General features: G+C 33.1%; 1 protein-coding gene across 1 annotated transcript in view; it reads left to right on the top strand.

Annotated features, from left to right (window-relative positions):
- LOC145265676 (sperm-tail PG-rich repeat-containing protein 2-like) overlaps positions 1-25,144 on the top strand; it is a 1,924,518-nt gene that overhangs the window by 1,807,421 nt on the left and 91,953 nt on the right. The window contains exon 11 of the mRNA XM_080121737.1: positions 16,452-16,564. Coding sequence (XP_079977863.1) covers positions 16,452-16,564 — 113 coding nt within the window. The remainder of the gene's footprint in view (positions 1-16,451; positions 16,565-25,144) is intronic.

Genomic DNA, 25,144 nt, shown 5'->3' with positions numbered 1-25,144 from the left:
ATGCATATATTATTATTATTATTATTATTATTATTATTATTATTATTATTACGCACCTTGCAGAAGGGTGTAGTTGACTGGCCCAGAGAGAGAGTACCGCAAAAGACACGGTCGCATGGGACTCCGGATATATTGGGAGGTGTGTAGGATGGTTGGGGTGAAATGTGCTGGAAAATCGTTTGAGGAGATGCCTGAAGAAATGAGAACAAGTGAGAATGGCAAGGTAGAGGTATGGTGGGACAAAAGTGTCATAACGACCAAGCAATTGGAACATAATCGTCCGGATTTGGTTGTAATTGACAAGGTCTCAAAAACTGCCAGATTGTAGACTTTTCCGTACCCGGGGACAGGAATGTGAGAGAGAAGGAGAAGTGGAGCAATTAGGCTCCATTGGCCTTGGAGATAAGGCGTATACACGGGGTTAAAACACAAATAATCCCGGTTGTAGTTGGTACACTAGGAGTAGTATCAAATCGTCTCGAAGGACAATTGAAAAAACTACAAATCCCCGATGTTTTAGGCGGCCTTCAAACCTCTGCAATTATAGGTACCACCAAGATCCTTAGGAAAACCCTTGATCTTTGAAGCTCCTGGTTGAAGCCGGGGTTAAGGGAAATCCTCTCGAAATGAATCCCATCCTTTTTCCAGAAAGACATTCATGAGTTAAATCAGAATAATAATAATAATAATAATAATAATAATAATAATAATAATAATTTATTTATTTATTTATTTATTTAGACAGACAGACAGGCAGGCAGAGAGACAGACTGACAGAAATTTAAAACTTAAAAATGGTTCAAGACTATTTTCAATTTTAGAGGAGATATACTTTGCCATGACTGGCGTGGACTTAGGTTAAAGATCTTATCACAGATAATGTTCATTTATTCTTAATTTTTGGTATGTCTCCACCTAATATATATATATATATTTTTGATTTATTTATTTATTTCTGTAGAAATATATATTCTTATAATATATATCAATCCTTATTTAAAAAGCTCAATGTCATTACAGGGCAATATAGAGCATAAAGTTGACTTGTATAAATCAATTGAATTAAAGGAACACATTATAAGATGGTCAACATCATGAATTTTGGAATATAACTTTTTGTCATTTATTAAACAATATATATATATATATATATATATATATTGTTTTATCATATACTGTTTAATTTATATAGAGTTTAATCGTTTCGGGAATCGTCAGTGCAGCGGGTCATAAGTACGATCAGTGGGGAGATTTGAACCTGACTAGGAAGTAATATCTGGTTCCGTTAGCCGGAAACAGCACTTTCCGCCACCCTTTACCTCGGTGAAACTATATAGTTGAAATTAACATTTATATACATCGTAAATGTCAGTTAAGAAAGCCAGTGTGATCATATGATTTTTTACATCAAGATCTGCGCACGCGGGCTTAAGTGACGGATATATTTCATTTCAATGCAAAGTGCTGGGCAATAATAACCTGGTACTTAAATAGCTAGACAAAATTATTACAATAATCATTTTTAATACCTACTGATTGATTCTTCCGGGAATTTCTGTCACGATTAACTATATAATTATTAAGTACCTACAGATATTAGTGTTTCATCGTTACAGGAATAATCAGTGCAAGGTGTCACGATTAACACCGGTGGATAGATATGAATCCGGCAACAGAATCCAACTCTGACTTCATTAGCAAGGACCTAAGCCATTCGGTCATCGTTAACGGCAAGAAATACTGTTGAAATTAAAATATTTTTAACAAATGTTTAAAAAAAAAATTACCTCTGTCAGTTTGAACTAATCATCATATGATCTGTCGGTACGAACTAAATTGACCGATACTATTTCAACTGAAATTGCTCAACGATAAGAAACGAGTTTCTTGAAGGGACACACACATACACACATATAGGCATATATATAATATGTATGTGTGTAAAAGATAGGGAACTTTAAGACAAGATAAAAACATTATGCGTACATGTAACTTTGTGTCTTACATCAATAAGGATAAAGCTCCAAACATAAAGAAGACTTAAACATATCTTTATACCCAGACATTTCGAAGCCAAATTCTTGTCCTCATAAAAGGGAAAGAGAGCAAGGTTGCAAGAAAATTCGACATCTAACTTGGGACATATTAGGATAAAAATGTAAAATTAAAGAGAGGAAAGATAAATAAAATCTTAAATGTCGATGGAAAAAGCAAAATTAGGGAAATGATATAGCAGTTATATTACTGGAAGAGATTGCTGAGGCTAAAGGAAGGCGATGGGGTGCGATTATAATAAATTAAAATACTAATATAAAGATGTGTAATGTTGTTTTAAGGGAAAGGAATAAAGAAAAAGGAGAAAGGTGTCATCAAAAAGTTTCTGATGAAATAAAATAATAAGATGGCATAATAGATAAAGTAATAGGGATGAAATAATATGCAAGGCTATAAGAAATGAAATACATACAAAAAGTAAGATTTTTATGTGTTTATATACGACATAATATCGTTGACACACCGGTTCTCGTCAGATCAACGAAGTTAAGCAACGTTGAGCCTGGTTAGTATCAGATGGGTGACCATTTGGGAAGTCTAGGTGATGTGTGTGCTCTCCGCTTACCTCGGCATTTTCCCAGTCTTCCTGTACTTCACTTGCCACTGGTATTTAACAATTTCGTCTCAGGAGAGGTGTGATAAGATAAGCCCCTCCTGCCACAATAATTTCACGCGCAAGCAACCCATTGTGGGTAACCATATTCTGTCCAAGACTGAAGGAGCCGTCTTTGCTACATGCGTGCGGACGGCGATAGATAAAACAATAAAAAAACTAATGTCCTTCAAAATGTTCTCGTTTGATTATTATTTAAATGCATTTGAGGACTACCCACAACAGGACGGATCGCAAGAATACGCCAGGCATTATTATAATAATAATATATTTGCGTGACAATAGCATGTCAGTGTGATTAGCTTAATTGTCGTCGATAGTTCGACGTACAGATACTTAATGATGCTTGCCCATATTTACAATGCCCCCCACGGGACAGAGTTAGACACCAGGGTCGTTTTTAATGTCGGGAAAAAGAACAGAAATTTAAAATTGTCTCAGTCGTGAAAGACTTCTCATTGCTTGTTACGTTTTAGTCCAAAAACGACTACGAAGTTTTTTAATACATTATCCGCGACTGTTTATATTAGTCGTTTTATTACCTGCCTCGTCACTATTTTAATTCCCCGATCATTATGTGACTGTCGATTACTTCTATTGTTTTACTGCACGAATAAAAGTTCCATTAACGAAAGAAAAAAAATAAGACTTTGGCTTGTCTTCCTCAAGGTTTATTAAAAATATTAAATACTTGGAGAAGAAGAAACTAAGGAAGAATCCTATTATAAACTTACTTTATATTTAACGAAATAAGTTTACGCGCAGACGGACAGAGACATTAGTAACATTCACTTTAGATAATTTTTTCCATTATTGGTTGAGTTTATACACTTCCAACGAAAAGACTGGTTACATTATAATTTACCTTTACGGAGGGAGTCCACACTCGATAATTTTAAAATCATCTCCTCCCATGTTCGTAATGCCATGAAAATTTAGAGCACTTGGAGGTGTGTGGACTTGATATCATCCCTGCTATAATATTTTAAAAAAAAATGCTCTACTGAGGTTAACCCGGTTCTGCCCAAACAACTTAAGCTTATTTAATCTTATCTTGCTGACTGCTGGGCATTTTTTTTTCTGTTGTACCAGGTTTAAAAGAATTCTGGCGAAAGTACTGAACCACTCAATTATCACCCATTTGCCTCCCCACTGTCTTTGTTAAAATGAGTACTTAATCAATCACGCATTAGTCCTTCACCTTATAGTTAATAAACTTCTTTCCTACCGAAAATATGAATATAGACATGGCGGTTCCACTGCAGATATCCTAACTGAAATCTTCTAAAGATAGGCTAGGGCAGTTATCCTAGACATATCTAAAGCCTTTGACAGATTTGTGCACGATGGTCTTCTCATGTAAATTAAATTATATGGTGTTAAGGGACAAATACATAACATAATCAAATTCTTCTTAGCGAAAATCAATATCAAGATTGTCATTGATGGTCGTACATCTAAACAACATTATATAATTTTGCGTGTGTCATAGGGGCTAATTCTTGGACCATTATTATTCCTGATATCGAGAACCTCTCTGATAAAATTATCTCTGAGATGGCTACATTTTCTCGAAAGACTTGAGGGAAAACCGAATGAATATATATCTAAGAAAATGGCTAAAAACTTAGACGAAGACCAGTTTGTTGTGGAATACAGGGCGACCCAAAAATAACGGGCCCCAACTCTAATTAGGCCCCGTTTCCTAGTGTTTTGTCCGAATCAAAGGAAACTTTGGTCATAACTAGTTTATTATATTCGAATCGTCACATCCAAACATAAGGGTGTTTGGCCTTTTTTTTTCTCTGTTCTAGAGCATATGTTCTAGATGGCCTCCATTTAGCTATTGTTTTTTTTGGGGTCACGCTGTAGTGTAGTTAATTGATGGTAACGTCCAATGCTGCTAATGCACAAGCAACTTTAATCGAAACAAATACTTTGAGGGTAGTGCTAAGACTGCTGCAAAAAAATGAACTCTTTATTTTGCTAGAAAGTTACTCATTCCTAATAGTATTCTGTATATCTATAAAGCCAAACATGCATTGAGTAGTGTTGCCACGTATGGGCTGGTGCGTCTGTCGCTAGTCTCTCGTACTTAGAGAAGATTAAAAAAAAGAGTCGTCAACCTAATAAGTCCCCCACTTAGAACCAAACTCTAACCTCTGTCACATCGTCAACACCTGGCATTTCCCTGCCTCATTTACAAGTATTTTAATTGGATCTGCTCCGACGAACTCAAAGCACTTGTAATCTCGAGATATCGATACCTTCGGCAAACCCGTGAAGCAGTACATAACACTTTATGAATCAAGAGATAACGTAATGCTTTTAACTAAAAGAGCTGTTTGCTTTAAAATACTAGGCGTTGGGAATTCCCTTCCAGGTCCTTGCTTCCCCAATAAATTTGACATGTTCAATTGTAATGTGAACAGATACACGCTGCCCAACTCTTTACATAGTATCTCTGTAAATTGGGTTTTAAATAGTAGCCTCTTAAGTAGGACTGTATCTTGTGTAAGGTGAATTAATAGTAACAAAATATGTAATTGGACGCGTACCGCTCGCAATGCTTGCAAATGACTCTTATTTTCCATCGTTTGAAAACATGGCTCGTTCGTTACATCCTGATATCATTTGGCTCTGTGGGGTTTGCCCTCTGTAACCTGCTTCAAATCACGTAACCAATCCGCAAATAGATTCTTTTAAAGGAAATCGCTCTAGACAAGACATAAAGCCGCTCGATGTAAGGAACTAAAAAAGACTACTTAAAATAAAGAGTTAGATGGAATAGACGCTGATCCACAAAACATCAATTCTTCCCTCGTTGTCAGAAACATCGCTTACGGAATGTGGGGACTAAAAGACACAATAAGGGAAGCGGGAGTTACACATTTGCAGAAAGATGTACTTTCTCGAAATAAAGATAGATTACTGTGACATGCGCTTAAGATTAGTCCGGCCAAAATCTCAATTACCTTACTTACATTCTACTTACTTACTTAGGGTCCCTACTATATGGCATTTTTTTAATCAACGCATGTGTTAGTTAGAGAATATGTTATATTGTCGTCTATATATTTTGTAGACGACTTTTACAAAATACGTGTCGAAGTATAAACATTATTTTGCCCGTGGTGTTTCTAATCAAACGACCCTTTCCTTATTCAATAAAATTGATTTAAGATGTTGTTTTTAACAAATGCTTTATTTATATTCCAGATGATAATCTGGCTAGGGAAAGAGTTCGAATCACTATGGAGGGTAGTGTGTAGCTGATCCGTCGTACGACGGTAAGAGTGTGTCGCTGCATTCGCTCTCTTTCCTTTGTCAGATTGGATTTGTTGTAGCTTACATCGCCCTCACATTGCTTGATCGAAATTTAATTGTTCTCTTATTCTGACCTTCAATTTGAAATACTTTTATTAGGTTGTCCGGAAAATAATGGCCAATTTTAGAGAAAAAGGATTTATTAATCAAATAGGTGACACTAGACATTGAAATTAGTCAAAGTATGATCCTTGAACAGCCATGCATTTTTGCCATCTATCAACTAGATCATTTATGCCTCGTTGATAAAGATTCTTTGGCTTAGATGCTAAGAAATATTTGAACAAAGATTCAACCTCTGCATTAGATCTGAAAGTTTTGTTGCTTAAAAAAGCGGCTAATGGAAAATGTTTCGGTGGTTCATCACAATCAAGCCATTGACCTGATCGTTTCCGATTATCATAAAGGATCCACTTTTCGTCACAGGTGACTATTCGGTCAAGAAATGGATCATTAATGTTTGGCAAAAAGAGCATCGAACACACTTCAAAACGTCGAGCTTGTTGATTTTCATTGACCTCATGTGGGACCCATTTGTCGAGTTTTTTCACCTTGCCAATTTGCTTCAGATGGCCCGACACTGTTGAACTGCTGACACCAAGTTCCCGAGACATTTCCCTGACACTTTGCCGTTGGTTTTGCTCAACAATGGCTCTCAAATGCTCATTATCAAGATTAGATGACCGTCCTCTACCTTCTTTATCTTTAAGGCTCTCATCACCATTACGAAATTTCTGAAACCACCTTCGTACTGTTCTATCACTTGTGATGACTTCTTCCCATGCCCTATTGATATTTGCAGTTGTTTGAGAAGCATTGTTACCAAGCTTAAACTCATGCAGGAAAAGTAATCGTAAATCTTCTTTTCTCATATTCCAAATTATGCGCTCATTCGCTCATAAAACGTTTTCTGAAAGAAAAAAGTAAGAAATTATTAAAGAGCACATATAAATCAATAATCATGTTGATGTTTACCTGAAATATAATAAAAATCCTATGATAAAATCCAATTTCAAAACAGACTTCCTGAAATGGCCATTATTTTCCGGACAACCTAATAGCAATTTCAATCCAGAGTTAAATATTTTTCTCATTGTTCACGTTCCCGATTACTCGATTTGAATGGCAGGTGGACATCATCGCCAGGAATCCGATTTAGAACTGGATTTACCTGACAGATACTTTTCGGTGTTGTCCGTTAACTACGCAACAGGGAAGCGAATCAAACATGCTGGACTGACTAGAGTGCTAAAAGGGATATACAAGATGAAAATGTCATTTATAAACTTAGAAATACATTTTAAAAATGACTGGAAGAGATTGGAAATAGAGGGACAGGAGTTTTATTTATTTTTTTTTTTTTACTTTCCTCCTCACTAGGACAGGGTAAGATATAAGGCCGGTTTTTAATGTGGGGGAAACCAGTTCCCCCAAAAAGAACATTCTTGTTAGTAAAAAAAAAAATAGTCATGAATTATTTGTTCTATATAAACCGAGACAAAAAAAAATGGAATACATCATCAGAACAGATACTACACTTTGAACTTGGCCCAAAAACCAAAGAAGAAAAAGAAACAAGTTTTTTTTTTCTATTTGCAATCCAGAGTTTTTAATATGAAGCGATGTTCTCGTGGAATTCGATTATTGCGTCTCAATAAAAAAAAAATAGGCCAGTGTTTTCAAACCGGACATTCGATCGTAGATCCATAAGTAGGACAAAAATAATCTAATTCAAAATACAGAAAGTTGAAATGTATAAATAAAATGACAAGACTACAGTTATTAAAAAATGTCATCTATTTTTATGTGCAATGGGACGTGTAGATAAAAAATTAATTGGTTTCTTCTGGGATTTGGTGTTCTGAAATATTTGTATCTTGAAAATCACACAATCTGATATAAGCACTTTGAAAACACCAATATAATGATTTGTTTGGTTGTTGTCTAGAAGAAAAATATTTTTATTATTGGAATTGTTTCCAGATGAGTAATCTTTATATTTATTTATTTAGCATATGCGCTTTATTGTCCTCATATTCTAGCTGCTGTTTCACAAGGTTTCGACCAACTGTCCCTCAGGCCTTCATCAGATAGTAAACCACAATGGAATAGAAATGCTGAGTTTCTAAACTCTATTCTCAGTGATTACTGCCTTCCATAGTTGTTGTCGTCTCGCTACATTTTGGCCAACTAAGAGGGATAGTTGGCTGAAACATTTTGAAACCACACATAGAACATGAAGGTAATAGTCCGCAAAAAAAAATAATGAATAAATATATAAATTCCTCATCTCGGAAGGATTCCAATAATAAAAATGATACACCATTCGCACCTGATAATATAACGACTATATAAGGACGAAAAAAACTTGGATATTTAAGACGTAAAAATCCCATCTTGATCACCCTCCAGGCCCCGTGACGTATTGGATAGAGGCATTGAATCTCTACAGTTTCAGGTGAATATTGTCTGAAGATAGCGATTTGAATCCTACACAAAACCGGCCAGAGGTTAAGTTGGCCAAAACCTGGTAAGTCGGCAAAAGCAATGGAAGGCAGTAATTAAAAAGAATACAGTTAAGTATCTCTATCCCGTTGCGGTTTACAACCTGACGAAGCATAGATGAATAGTAGGTCGAAACGTTATGAAACAATAACTAGAAGATTAGGAAAATAGTCCGTAAATAAATAAATGAATAAATGAATACACAAACAAATAAACAAACAAACAAAGTAATAAATAAATAAATGAATAAACGAATAAATATTTAAATGAATGAATAAATTAATAAATAAATGAATAAACGAATAAATTAATAAATGAATAAATAAATGAATAAATAAATTAATAAATTAATAAATAAATAAATAAATGAATTAATAAATGAATACATTAATAAAAAAATGAATAAATTAATAAATAAATAAATTAATTAATAAATAAATGAATAAATAAATGAATAAATGCATAAACAAATAAACAAGTAAATAAATAAATGAATAAATGAATAAATAAATAAATTAATAAATAAATAAATAAATGAATTAATAACTAAATTAATAAATAAATGAATAAATAAATAAATGGATAAACAAATAAATGAATAAATAAATAAATGAATAAATAAATAAATAAATGAATAAATAAATAAATAAACAAATAAACACATAAATAAATAAATAAATAAATGAATAAATAAATAAATAAATAAATGAATAAATAAATACATAAACAAATAAACAAATAAATGTATAAATGAATAAAAAATAAAGTAATAAATAAATGAATAAATGAATAAATTAATAAATAAATAAATACATGAATAAATAAATAAATACATAAACAAATAAATGAATAAATAAATAAATTAATAAATTAATAAATACATGAATAAATAAATAAATGGATAAATTAATAAATTAACAAATAATAGATTACTTAATGAATGAATAAATAAATAAATAAATGAATAAATAAATGAATAAATAAATAAATTAATTAATTCATTGAATTTTTTTTTGCTTTTACGTCGTATGATGCAATATTGCAAACGGGAAACGAAAACAATGACATCAATGTTTGGTGCATTTCTGGTCCGAAAAAAAATATCCTGAGACATGGAATTACTACGTCACAGAGTGAACATCCGGTTGTGGGAATGTCACTAGCATACCTCAATGCCATCTTAAATTCCTGGATATATTTTTTGCCATATATTTTTTTAAAAATCTCTGTGAAAAGTCTTCCGGTTTTGTTAACACGCTTTTCCATTTGTTTTTTCAAAAAACTAAGATCTTGTTCAAAACATATTTTCCTGTTCTCACTCAGAAACTGAGAACCCCCGACCTCCTTTTTATGTGCCGCGCCCACAACTTGTTCCCTCGCGGTTCTGTATTCCATAAAAACAGGGAAACAAACAAAAATATTTCGTTTTTCTACTTTTTATAATTTTGTAGGATTTTTTTTTTCATTTTTTTATTTTTATTTTATTTTCATTTTTTTTTTTAATTGCTTTGCCCATCAACACAAAATTGTTTCAGACGGGCAAGTACTGGGCCTGGCAATACGTGACATCCTGCCATTTTTATCTAAGTCACCCCGCCCAATCTGCGCCATAATTTTGCCTCTCTTACCTTCCAAGCTACGTATACTCACCGCACCCATCAAACCCTCGAACTAAGATAATGGGAAAGTTTATATCTTAGGCGCATAATAAAACTAGATAAAAAGACATTACGAAAATTGCAACTCTGAAAACGACTTTCATATCGCTTTTATTTTCTCTTTGGCTTACAGTCTTTCTTGTTCTTTTCTGTACAATTTGCCTTCATGTTACCGACGGAACAATACCATTATTATACGCGTTGTTTTTGTTGCCTTTATTATTATTATTATTATTATTATTATTATTATTATTATATGAAAGTATATATATATATATATATATATATATATATATATATATATATTGCCGATTATTATACACGTTGTTCTTGTTGCTTTTATTATTATTATTATTATTAGCAGTAGAAGTAGTATTACTAGTATTATTACAAGTATTATTATTATTATTATTATTATTATTATTATTACTATAATAAGCATTAGCATCAGTATATCTTTAAAACAAGACCTTCCAAAGAGCGAATGAACACTTGTTCGGGGTCAAAGGCGAATTAGCAACGTGTGTGTTTGTGTGTATGTATGTGGGTGTTGGACTGGAGAGGGCTCCCGTAAGCCGTGGTGAAGGCAACCTTTCTATGAGAAGCAAATCTCTGATTAAAAAAAAAACATAAAGCGAGAGACCAGTACCCGGATTAAGCTGGTCTGCAGTTTAACTTGTTGCTGGCTATCTTGCTCTTGCTTGTTGCTGGACCTCAACATTTTGAACCGAGAGAGAGACTTAGCTGTGGTACAAAGCTAAGACTCTGAAACATCATCTGTGTATAGATACTCCCTCAGACATTTGTCTAGTAAAATGGTCCTGTTGCAATGGAAGTAATTTTTGGGCTCATGGACTTTAAGTGTCTGAGGGAGTGGCACTCGTCTGACAAGACGTTGCAATCATCATATACATATATATATACTATTATTATTATTTCAAATTGAATCTTGTACCTTTATTTTTAAAGCCTATAGTAAAAACATTTTGTTTAACAATTTCCATGGCTTGGATGAAATGCTTTTCTCTCTTGTAATATAGATGCCACTCCCTATTTAGGGAGTACCAGGTTGGTCAAAGGGAAAATTATCCCCAATACGCATTTAGGTTAAAATGCACTTTCGTATAAATGCTTGAATTCATTCAAGAAAGTATCGCTAATAATATATATATATATATATATATATATATATATATATATATATATATATATATATTATGTCATTCTATTTTAATTAGGTCAAAAATTCATTTATATATGTTTAATGCATTTTTTAAGTAAATGTTCCCGAATGATTTGATTTCTTTGTGTGATGATATTGGTTGGCCCACAAGATCACTTGACCTAAACCCCTGCGATTTTTTCTTTTAAGGGTATTTTAATTCGAATGTAGTTAGCAACCGCCCTCCGCATCTCTTAAATGATTGAAAGGAACTATTCATTCTGAAATTGCTGCTATTCAACTTGAAATGATCCATCGAGTGTTCGAAAACTTTCGTGATTGTTATCAATCATGTGCTAACAATGCTGGAAAACACTTGCCCAATTTTATCTTTAAGACTGTGTGAAATAAAATGGCAGTCTGTGTATAAGATTAAGATACATAAATATGAATTATTATATCATTACTACCAGAAGTGGAAGCATGTGTTTAAAACAAAAGCAGATACAAAAATTAAAAAAAAAACATTAAAAAAGAAACGACAATTAAAGGAATCTTTTTAGGGATCGGACATATTTCTCAAAAGTTCCAATGTTCCCAATTACCACAGAAGAGACATTGCGAGCCTATCCTTGTTTTATCGTTATTTCCATGGCAGGTGCTCGTCTGAAATCCAATCTATGGTCCCCCCTCGCCAATCTTTCACGAAAAACACCCGTCTAGCTGAATCCACTGTGAAAAATCCCCCCCCACTCTTTATCTGTACCTAAATCAAAACGTGGATTCCATGAACAAAGCTTCTTTCTTAGAACTGCACGCCTGTGGAACTCTGTTCCGTCTGCCTGCTTCCCACCTTACTACAACTTGGATGTGTTCAAGTCAAACGTTAACAAATTCCTAATCAACCGCCCCCTCAAGTAAACACTTCATCAAATCTATACACTAACGTACTGTACGCGCAATAACCCTTATCCCTGAGTGGCTTCCGGGCCTTGATAAGTGGTGACCACCGTGTAAGAAAAACAACAAATAACCGATTCCGAATCCGATTACGTTCGTTAAAATCGTAAAAATATTATAGTCTGATACTTGGACTGAATGCTTTCCACGAAATTGTATATGATATAATTTCTGGCTACTTTTGAAATAAATACTTATATCTATTATTTCCTATCTACTTCTTAATATGCATCGAACTGATACCATAATACTTATTGCGCTGTCACTTCTCATAGCAAATTTGCATACAGATTTTCAGCTAGAACGACTCCGTAGTTTGGTGGAAAACTTTTAGAGGAAATGTCGTATTATGGTGACAAATTTCAGTTAATCCCTAGCTCAGCATATAAGGGATATCAGAAAACCTAATTTGCTGCACCATATCATAACAAATTTTCTGCCAGATCCACACAGTCTTTTGTGAGTAGTTAGGATATGGCTTGCCCCTATGAACAATTACTCACTAACAGCATAATTCACATCAGTCAGAATTCACTTTAGTAAAACCATAAACAGAAAATTGTTCGTGGACTAAACATCACCCAAATTAGACCAAACATTTATTAAAAACAGCTAGATTTAACCGAATTGTTCAGAAGAGAAATTATAATATAATAAAAATCCCTCGACATAGCTCTTGCGGAGTGAGGACGAAACCAGTCAGCTGTTTTTTTATGTCTTAATACTTTTAATAATGAGTATTAAACAAATGGGTCTTCCCTTAAAAATTGAGTTATTGAGATTCTGTATTGCCCCCAAAATCATGATATATATGAGTGTGTATGCATATTTATATACATGTACAAATAAACTAAATGTACACGCACACATACACACACACATATATATATATGTGTCACGCATAATCACATGCATCCCCCTATATATATATATATATATATATATATATATGTATATATATATATATATATATATATATATATATATATATATATATATAATAAGCTGAGCGTGTGTGTGTGTGTGTCTGGTTACGAATAGGCTACTATTTGGTTGACTATTATAGAAAAATGTATCGAAACACAGAAATGGGTATGTTTGATCTGACATAATGATGATTCATTAAAACTGTGGGGTCTGTGTACGCGCCTGGTCCACAAAGTATGGAAATAAAAAAGTTTAAAAATTGAAAAAATACGTTTATTGTCTATCTACCAATCTATCTTTCTTTCTGCCCCTCCCTCTGTGTGTATGTATATATATGTATATATATATATATATATATATATACATATATATATATATGTGTGTGTGTGTGTGTGTGTGTGTGTCACGGCATGATCACATGTATTAAATATATATATATATATATATATATATATATATATATATATATATATCAAATACATGTGATTATGCCGTGACACATATGTATCGTGCAAGGTATTCAAAGGTGTACTGTTTATTAAGATGTTGTTTATTATTTAGTTCTATTAAAGGGCTCCCTTTTATTATATTCTGAAAAAATAATCGAACCCATATCATTTCTATTACATTCATCGATTTATCGATTACATATACCGTCTTTTCATATAATCGAATCTGTTTGCTTATTTTTCTGTTTACTTCATATCGAGACACACGTCTATTCACGCGTACGGACTGTTCGTGACTAAAAGAAAGGATATTGTGGAAGATAGTGAACATATATATTTGGTTGAAATATGTGTGTATTTTGTAGTTAAACGACGTCCTGTCTGATATTTAATTTGAAATTATAATATCTGTGTGAATGCCTTAACGTGGTATCTAGTATATATATATATATATATATATATATATATATATATATATATATATATATATATATATATATATACTAGATACATATACATATACATATACATGCATATATATATATATATATATATATATATATATATATATATATATATATATATATATAATGGCGTAAGAAGGCTAGAGCAATGCAGGGAAGCAGTTGTTGTACTATTGTGATGTATGACTGTTTTCCGCTATTTCTATGTGTTTTCTTTTTAGGGGCATTCTTTGGCCCCTCTTTTAAAAGGAGGTATGATCTAGAAATATTAAGACCTCCACCATCCCCGTTAAATCAAACAGTAAGTTCATATTTACTGATTTGCATTGTAATTATCTTAAAAAAATAAATTGATAGATGAAGTTAAATAAAATAATAAAAATGATAATACCTTCGTTCATTTGTACATTTTTTTCATATGCCACTCCAATACAACAGCCGATTCTCTGCATTGCTATAGCCTTCTTATACTCTTCCTTATCTCTTTACCAGCAATGTCATACGCAAAAAATTATCTATTATGTACATATATGTGTGTGTATGTGTGTGTGTGTGTTTCATACACCACTTTATTGACTATTATGTGAGGCTCGCTATTTGTTTGTTAATAAACAATTAGCTCGAGAACTGTAAGAGCGGTGGCCGAGTGTTTATTGAAATAGAAATTTATTGAGATCATTTACGAGCAGAAATCCCGTGGGCCGATTGGTAAAACCACCACTTCCGACGATATACTTGTGGGTTCAATCCCCGGCTAGGGAATTGTGCAAATCTATCCGTACTGATGAGTTTTGATACAACGAAACAATACTGTATGTGGATGAGTACTTTTTTAAGGTAAAGCGAGGTTTTTAAATGCCGAGAATTCCTGCAAGAAATGTTAAGGAATAGAGAGAGAGAGAGAGAGGGAGAGGGAGTTATATTGTAGACACGTTGACCGGAAGTAAAAGATCAGCTAATTTGATTGCGTGTGAGTCATGTGATCATTTTAGCTGAATCGTTGAGATTTGATTTGGACTCAGAAGACAACGGACATCTTCCCGTTGTCTCCTCCTCTTCACTGGGGGGGGGACGAACGCTGACGTGTGTAGAAGAAGAACTCACACAGCCGATTTCACTTTCCACCTTCTGCAGGACATCTTGGAAAAGTGAAATAAACTATAGAACTAATTCCGTTTCAATTATTTCTTTTCAATTATTTCTTTTCAATTATTTCTTTTCAATCATTTCTTTTCATTCATTTCTTTTCATTCATTTCTTTTCAATCATTTCTTTTCAATATGGCAATTATTTCATGTTTCTTTTAAAATAGACGTTCAGTTTATGTTTTCTAACAGTGAGAAGTGCAAGAATTGGATGTGGATCAGAGACTACTCCGCACTGCTAATACGTGGGTTGTCATCGAAATCGGCGAAATCGAACATTTTTTAATGAGATAGATATATTACTTCTCTACTCGGATACGCACCATAGTGTCCCTAAAGGAAGCTAAACATGCATCTTGGCAATGATTTAGTCTACAAGACATTGTTATCTACATTGAATTTAATAAACCCTACTGCTTTAATTTAAGTATAAAATGAAATATTCATGACGCATAATGTGAAAGGGAACATTTATATTTGTTTTATACGTCATCCCTCTTTGCTTGTGTTGTACTATAGCTTCTGAATACGCTTATGCTATTTTCGATACTTATCGGAGGCATTACGATTAAAAAAATCATTCAGAAAACTCCCGAAAGCATAACGAACACTAGTCTGGAATTTTTATAAAATCGGATCTTTCGTTTTGGTCGGTTGGTTGGTTGGTTGTTTTTGTTTTACTGCATAGCAACCTTGTTCAGATTATTTAATGCCGAATCCAGTGATTTTGAAGAAAACTTTTTCAATAGAATATACTTGTTTTGTTTTTTTTTGCAAAGCGGTTTCTATTTACCCCATAGTTGGGACCCTAACAGGTACTACCACTTCGAGTCAGAATGAACCAGGGAGCAATGGCAATTAAGGGATGGCTCCATAATTCCCAAAGCCCGCAAGTTGGGGCCTCACCATCGGATATAGTTTAAGGTCATGTCAAGGACCATTTCATTTTGAATTACTTTAGGAAGGCAGACATACAGACACACATGGGCAAAGTTCCTTTTATATATAAGTAAATATATTTGGTGCATTCTGATGTCTTTGTGAATATTTGATTTTTTTTCTTGTTTTTTCTTATATTTTTGTACTTCTACTTTTTTATTTTTGAAAGGAAACGAAGTCGACTTTCAATAATTTAATGTATCGATGATTGGAGTCATTATATTCTTATTATGTGATCTTTATTTAGGTCCTGGATCCTACGAAATAAAAGCTGACGATATGCAAAAATCTGGACCAATTATAGGCAAATCCAGACGTTTCACGGCCACAGGCGATATGCCTGGCCCTGGCTCGTATGAGGTAAGTGAACATTCTTTTTGTTCGGAATATTCTCATTGAGAATGCATTTTTCGAATTATTTTTTTATCATGACAATATCCGTTTGTTATTTGCTGTAAAAAATTACAGCAGAAGAAATCTCAACAAAAAGCCCGGTCAGAGACTTTATTACTATTAAAAAGGGAAGATAGGTTTCAACCTCTGATAACGTATTACTATACGTTTATATATATATATATATATATATATATATATATATATATATATATATATATATATATATACTCGGGTTTTTAATATTCGAAAGTAATGGACTAATGAATTCAACGAGGTTGTTAGATAGTGATCAATAAAAAGAGCTGATAATACTTGTTTATTGTTATATAAACATGCTCACATCCCGCTGCTACAAATAACCACTTGTTTCAATCAAACAACATATATCATCAGGCAGCGACTTGACTATTCAAAAGTTCAATGAATAACCTTTATTTATGTTTATTCATTGAACTTTTGAATAGTCAAGTCGCTGCCTGATATCTGTTGTTTGATTGAAACAAGTGGCCATTTGTAACAGCGGGATGTGAGCATGTTTATATAACAATAAACAAGTATATATATATATATATCTGTTGCTTGATTGTTTTTGTTTTACGGTATATCAACCATTTTCAGGGTGTTTAATGCCCAATCCATTGACTTTGAAGAACATTTTTTTAATATATATATATATGCATGCACGATAGTACGTGCTTCGTTGCTGTTGGTTTCATCCAAATCAATCACCGTCTACAATGTCATGTCTGCTTGCGAGTGTGCAAGTCGCTGATAAGGCTGAAAAGTCATCTTCGAGCACGTGGACGTTCAGTGACTGAAGGAGATACACTCACCTTACAATAATCACATACATATATATATATATATATATATATATATATATATATATATATATATATATATATATATATATATATATATACACTTGTGCCCGATATTATTCATACCCCCCCCTTGAAAATTGAGTTTATTAGGTGTAACTTTGTAAGAATTTATTGTTTACGTCCATATTGATACATATTCTTAATAAACCTCTTCTTATCATTTTCGTCATTTTAAAATCTCGGGATACTTGTAATAAAAGAAATATACAGCTATTTATAAAATCTGCAATGTTCAAAAATAATCATACCCCCTTATTTTCTCAGTATTAATCGAGTTTCTGACTGTTTGTTTCCTGTTTGATTCTTATTTTGAATGCTTTTATACAACCTTTGATTAATTTCATTTCGTTTTTTGCATTTTTCAGAAATTAAAATGATATCAACTGAAAACCAATAAAAGAATAAAAATTATTAGAATGGGGAAGAAAAAAGAGCTTAGTAATGATCTTAGGACTAAAATTGTGAATTCACATAAGGATGGTTTAGGTTACAAGTCAATTTCCAAGAAATTTGAGGTCCCTACAGCAACAGTACAGAGCATCATCAAAAAATTCCAGAGCCACCACACAACAAACAACTTCATTGGTAGAGGAAGGAAAAGGAAACTGTCTGCTAGAGCCACCAGGAATATTGTAAGAAGTGTTAATGCAAATTACCACCACTACTAAGGACATTTTAGAAAATCTGGAGTCTTCTGGCATAAAAATATCAAGGCAAACATTGCAAAGGACTCTGCATGAAAATGGTCTGAAAGGTAGAAGACCAAGAAGGACTCCATTGCACACCGGAAAACACCTTGCAGCACGTCTAAAGTTTGCTAGGACCCATGTGAACTCTCCAGAGTCCGTTTTCTCAAGTATTTTGTGGACTGACGAAACAAAAATTGAATTGTTTGGCCATATGGATGCTTCTTACGTTTGGAGGAAGAAAGGAGAAGCTTACAACCAAAAGAACACCATACCCACGGTCAAACATGGTGGTGGTAGCCTAATGTTTTGGGGCTCCTTTTCGGCTAGTGGTCCAGGTAGTTTGGTCAAGATAGATGGAACCATGAAGAAGGAGCAATATTTGGAGATACTCCAGAAAAACATTAGACAGGATGCGGAGAAGCTCCATTTAGGACCAAACTGGGTCCTTCAACAGGATAATGATCCAAAACATACTGCCAAAATAGTCAAGAAATGGTTTGAGGATAATCAAATTAATGTTTTGGAATGGCCTAGCCAGAGTCCCGATCTAAACCCTATCGAAAACCTCTGGCACATATTGAAAACTGAGGTTAAAAAGCGGAAACCTAGAAATTTGAGGGATTTGGAGAACTACTGCATTGAAGAATGGTCAAAAACCAGTGTTGATGCTTGTAAAAACCTTGTTGATAAATATCCAAAACGGTTACAGGCAGTTATTAAGAATAAAGGGCATGCTATTGACTATTAGTAAGAGAGGTATGAATAATTTTGAACTAGTGCCATTATTGTTTTTCTTTGTATAATGTTTCAAACTTGCATAATTTATTTATTTGTTGAGTTTAAATTAAATGCTTATGCTTGATTTATTGTTTGAAATCCCTTTAATATTGTCTACCTTCTGGTTTGAGCAATATTCTTATAGAAATCTCAAAGATCCGAGGGGTATGAATAATATCGGGCACAAGTGTATATATATATATATATATATATATATATATATATATATATATATATATATATAAAAATTCTACATATATATATATATATATATATATATATATATATACATTCGATTAGACTCGAAATACAAAGGATAGCCCTTATATAGGCGCGTGTAATTGTGGGACGAGGGTTGCGCAATTTCAACCCCACCTCTCCTACATCGGCACTTTTGAGTCCAGTGGTAAGAAGAAGTCCAGGGATATTGGAAACAATTCCGAGATGAGCAGAGTGCAAAGACAACACCTGGAAGAACCAAATAGTCACCCATCTAGTACTGACCAGGTGCAACGTTGTTTAACTTAGGTGATCGTTGTGTCAACGTTATTATGCCGTATAAAGTCTTACAAACATACATATATAAATACATATATATCTTTATAAATACATATATATATATATATATATATATATGATTGCAACGTCTTGTTAGACGAGTGCCACTCCCTCAGGCATTTAAAAGTCATGAGCCCAAATGCCTGAGGGAGTATCTATACAAATATGATGTTACAGAGTCTTAGCTTTGTACGACAGCTAAGTCTCTCTCTCTCGGTTCAAAATGCTGAGATCCAGCAACAAGCAAGAGCAATATAGCCAGCAACAAATTAAACTGCGGACCAGCTTAATGCGGGTAATGATCTTCCGCTTTATGTTTTTTTTTAAATCAGAGATTTGCTTCTCCTAGAAAGGTTGCCTTCACCACGGCTTACGGGAGCCCTCTCCACCCCAATACACATACACAAATATACACGGTGCTAGTTGGACTTTGCCCCAGAAAAAGAGTTCATTCGCCCTTCGCGAGACAAGACATATATATATATATATATATATATATATATATATATATATATATATATATATATATACATATATATACATATATTAATACATACAAACATATAAATACATACAAATTTGCCAAGTAACTAATACACAGGTGTATATATATATATATATATATATATATATATATTCACATAAAAATAAATATATACATAAATATATATGTGTGTGTATGTGTTGTTGTCGCCTCGAAAACCAGTGATATTAAAGACAATTTGCGTACAATTATTTTTTCATAATTTGTGCATACAATGAATTTGTGTATATTTTATGTTTTCAGATAAGCATTGGAAATTGGATTGTGATAGCTTTCTAACACTTTCTAAAGTGCATACTCCTGTTTCTTATTTTCTTTTATAGAATTAAAAATTAAAAAAAAAAACAACTAATATTCAATTTTCATAATTTTCTTTTAGATTTAAATATACACAATGTTTATAAAAAATGTATGATCATCACAAGGAACCCAAATAAATTCGAATAGAATTAAGGGACAACTAGATCCAACTTATACAAATACTATTTACAAAATATAGACATGACAATTAAACTTATGACAATCAAAATGATGATAATTAAAATTATGACACTCAAAGTTATAACAATTAAAATTATGACAATTTAACCTATGACAATAAAACTCATGACAATTAAACTTATGACGATTAAATATAGGGTTTTTCAAGTTTTGAACACTGCATTAATGAAAATGCCTATGACCCTTAGAGAACAGGCCTTGTGTATCTTATTATATCTGCATTTCTCACGGATACGTGGAAATTATATTGAACTAATTTTAGAGGTAACTCCGGAAACGGTGACTATTCTCCCCTGATGACCTAACATTATCTCGAGACCGGTAGAGATTACTCCACAAGTAAAACACATCCGCTAAGCATTGTTATATACTAGTCTACACGGAAAAGTAGGCCGCGAAATAATGGTTATTTTTTTCACGACATAATTTGGAGCCTGAACGGATATACCCGAAGATAAAAAAAATAAATAAACATGATTATATGTGTGTATAAGTTAGTCTCTTGCTTCATTATTATTAGTTTCTGCTGCTTTTTTTTGTAGCAAATATTCCTATTTACTATTAATTGAACATTTGCTGATACAAATTATATATAAAAACCAATATGTGTGATAGAAAGATTGATAGATAGATAAAGAGAGAGAGAGAGAGCGAGAGAGAGAGAGAACGCCGATATTTATGAAATTTCAAATGAAGGTAACTTATGTATTTCGTAATGGTATTTGATAGGTTTTGCATATGAATGTTTATGCTAATTATCGCTAATCCGTAATCGATATAATTCGATGAAATAAGGATTAGGCTCTTTTGACAAAAGTTAACATCTTACACAGCCTAACATCACAAGTTCATTTGAGATATTTTATTACTGCAGAAGACGAAAGGTCCGACATATAAAATCAACAGTAGGCTCTTTGATATGACGTTGCACGTTCTATATGAATGTTTCTATTAAATGAACAATTGCACCATGGCACTTAACTTTTTCATTAAGAAAATTCAACTATTAATTATGGCAAACTCGGTATGCTCAAGCATATATATTCAACATTAGGTTCTTTGATATGACAGAAAACGTTCGAAGTTAAAAGTTTCATTTTAATGCACAATTGAAGAATGACTTTTGCATTTTAAAATGTAATTCAAACACTTATGTATAAAATAGTTTTATAAAATCAACAGTACGTTCTCTACAGTGCAATATAGACATACATGTATGTTAGAATACGTCACTGAATGCTTCCTTCTGGTTCACCGCAGATTTACTCAGGCAATCAATCGATTTGCTTTTAACATGGCTGATTTCACCAGCTTCGATAACGATAAAACTATAATTGGTTGAAACATTCGTTGATAATCAGTCAACCTCGTCAAGAACACTTGCTAGTAAATATATATATATATATATATATATATATATATATATATATATATATATATATATATATATATATATACATTAGCCTGAGGAGTTCTAGAATGGATGAAACGCGGAATATTCAGTGTAGCTTAATCGCCATATATATTTTCTAAGTTACATACTAGCTCTACCTACGTATTGAGCACTTTTGAAGTAAATACTTGAAGTTTACGCATAAATCTATACTCTCGTATATTAATTTTATGTAAGTAAATTAAGTAGTTATATATATATATATATATATATATATATATATATATATATATATATATATGAGAGAGAGATGTTTGTGTTATGTGTATATATATATATATATATATATATATATATATATATATATATATATATATATATATATGCCTTGTGGGCCAAGTTTATTTAACCAAAGGCTAAGGGTGAGGTAACCCTGACAGGAATCTCCAGAAGAGTTTGGCCCTTTGATGCGGAGAGGGCTCTGTAAGCTGTAGTGAAGGCAACCTCCCTAAGAGAAGGAAAACTCTGATATAAAACCTGCGATGACTGTTTCATCCAATGATGATAACTTGCTCTTCTTTTTGGATCAATGTGCCAGCTGTTTAGAGAGTGGGATTGTTTCGGTGCAAAGTCTTTCCCCACTTGCTGGATGTAAATTAGGTACACTTTTATATCAAATGATGGCGATGTTCGAAAGCGAATTTGCTGCCATCATATATATATATATATATATATATATATAGACTAATAAAAGAAAGGAGCAAACCTAGTTATGTGTTCATCAACGTTTCATCTTTATTTTGAGACTTCCTCTGGATGAATACAATTAAGAAAAAAAACAAAAAAAAACAGTACAAGTAATAATGAAATGTATGACCTTGTTCCATTTCAGAAACGGAAAAGTCATTAGAAATTTAAAAAAAGAGAGTGGGCATAATGTTGTGAAAGAGAGTAAGATGTTTTTTTAATACATTAACGCCTATTTGACCATAATACCTACTTGGCTGTCACTTATATAAAAAATAATCTCACTCTCTTTCGCAACGGTATCCCTTCTATCTACACACAAAAAAATAAACATAGCCATCTCTGTGTAGGTTACTTGTTGTAGATCAGGGGTTCTCAAGCGGGGTCCACATGGACCCTAGGGGTCCCCAGAATTATTATTATTACTTATTATCATTATTATTATTATAATTATTATAGTTGTTGTAGAATACTTTATTTACATTAAATTAGTTTACATTTAAAAATAAAACTTAATTAATAATTTCTTTAATTATTAAAACCTCAAAATTTATATGAGTGAAATATAGAAGATTGCCTTAGACTGATAGTTATGAAGCGGTCCACCAAGATAAAAAGGGAAAAGAGATCCATGAGTAAAAAAGGTTGAGAACCACTGCTGTAGATGAATATATTACTGCTATTAATAAGTAAGTTAACGTCTAAAAACCTGATGAAAAATGGTGAACGCCATCTTGAATATCATTTCTGACGAATAGTACGATTGCGGCTCATCCTAAACATGGCATCAGGCTTAAATCACACTTCGATAAAAAAAAAAGCTGCCACAATTGAATTCAAATGAATAACTTAATCCTCGACCAAAATCGACAAAATGGGCATATTTATGGTCCCTGTTAACACATACTATTATCTTTGACAATATCTGGCTCAAACCCGTGAGTTGTATTTTTTATGACTCGTTTTTCCATACCCCCTCGATTATATCGCACTACATTTTAGTGGATTGACCGTTTTTATCTACACTTGCTGACATAGCGCCAGTGATTTTCAACTCGAAAGCAAATCCGCGTAGCGCATTTTATTATTAACGTTGATTTTCTGAATGCCTTTATCATTCGACTGATTTAATGGTTTTACTTAAATTGGTCGTTCTCGACGGTGTACTTCTTTTCAGCATACACATCTATTTTTATAACCTGAGCAGATACAGTTGCGAAAACTCGACGATAAAAATACTCTAAAATATAATAGAAAGGAAATATGACCCGTTGGGTTATCTATTCAGTTTCAGTTAAACCGATTGAATGAGCAAATAAGGTTTTCTTTAAATTTCTGAACTTTTGAGATAAGGATTCGTTATTCGTATTATTTGGATTCATCGAACTTAATCTCCAGTTCATTTTCACAAAGTCTCGCTTGATCCGACCTTCTTCAGGTGTATCTTGTCGAACTCGGGAATTTTTCTATCGAACTCGAGTATCTGGATGGAATTTTAAACGGCTTGTTCCGTTAACCATCATTGGATAGAGGTCCTAATCAATTATATTTTTCGGTACCTTATACTGAGAATCGAACCTTCAGGAGAATATCACATTTTACAATTGATTTTACCAAGTGCTCTAACCAATGCACCACGGGTCCATGTTCGAAATTCCGTCCAAATTCCCGAGTTCGAGTGAAGCATTCCCGGGGTCGAGAAGACACACCTAAAGAAGGTCGGAGATTACAGCAACCGTTGTGAAATTTACACTCCAGATGAGATCAGTAGTCCGATGAATCCAAATAATACGAAGATTTTTTTTACCCAGAACAATGATTATTGCTACTTGTAACATAAGGGGCTACTATCTAGGATCGTGTCTAGCAGGGGACTGTGGGGGGGGGTTGAGCAGCAATATATCTGTTCACATAACGTTTAAAAATTTACGGCATAATCACATTTGACACACCGGTTCCCGTCAGATCACCGAAGTAAAGCAACGATGAGCCTGGCCAGTACAAGATGGGTGACCATTTCGAACTTCCAAGTGCTGTATATGCTCAGCGCTTAACTTGGCGTTGTTTCCAGTCGTCCTGGACTTCTCCTTTCCACTGGAATCAAGCAGTGCTGATTCGGGAGAGGTGTGGTTGGAGATTGCGCAGCACTTGCCACACAATTACACGCACAGCTGCCTCATACAAGGGGTATCGTTTGTCTTTCGAGACTGAACGGAGGCATCATCATCATCATTATTTGCAGGTTTTTAGAGTCAACAAATGAGAGAAAAAAGGGAACGTTTAAGTCTAGCCGTTTGAGAGAATAAAACAGTAGATTAGTAGTCTTCTATGTATCTAATTTTTTTTTTTGTTTATTACATTTTCACCCCAAACAAGGAAACTTGCCACTTTGGTGTAGGGGGCTACTATCAGGGGCAACAACTACTGGGTACTATGTAGGGATTCACGTTA

This window comes from Euprymna scolopes, chromosome 40, assembly GCF_053919585.1.
Source record: "Euprymna scolopes isolate OS-2025 chromosome 40, ASM5391958v1, whole genome shotgun sequence".
Classification (NCBI taxonomy): domain Eukaryota; kingdom Metazoa; phylum Mollusca; class Cephalopoda; order Sepiida; family Sepiolidae; genus Euprymna; species Euprymna scolopes.
This window is presented reverse-complemented; position numbering and strand designations above follow the sequence as displayed.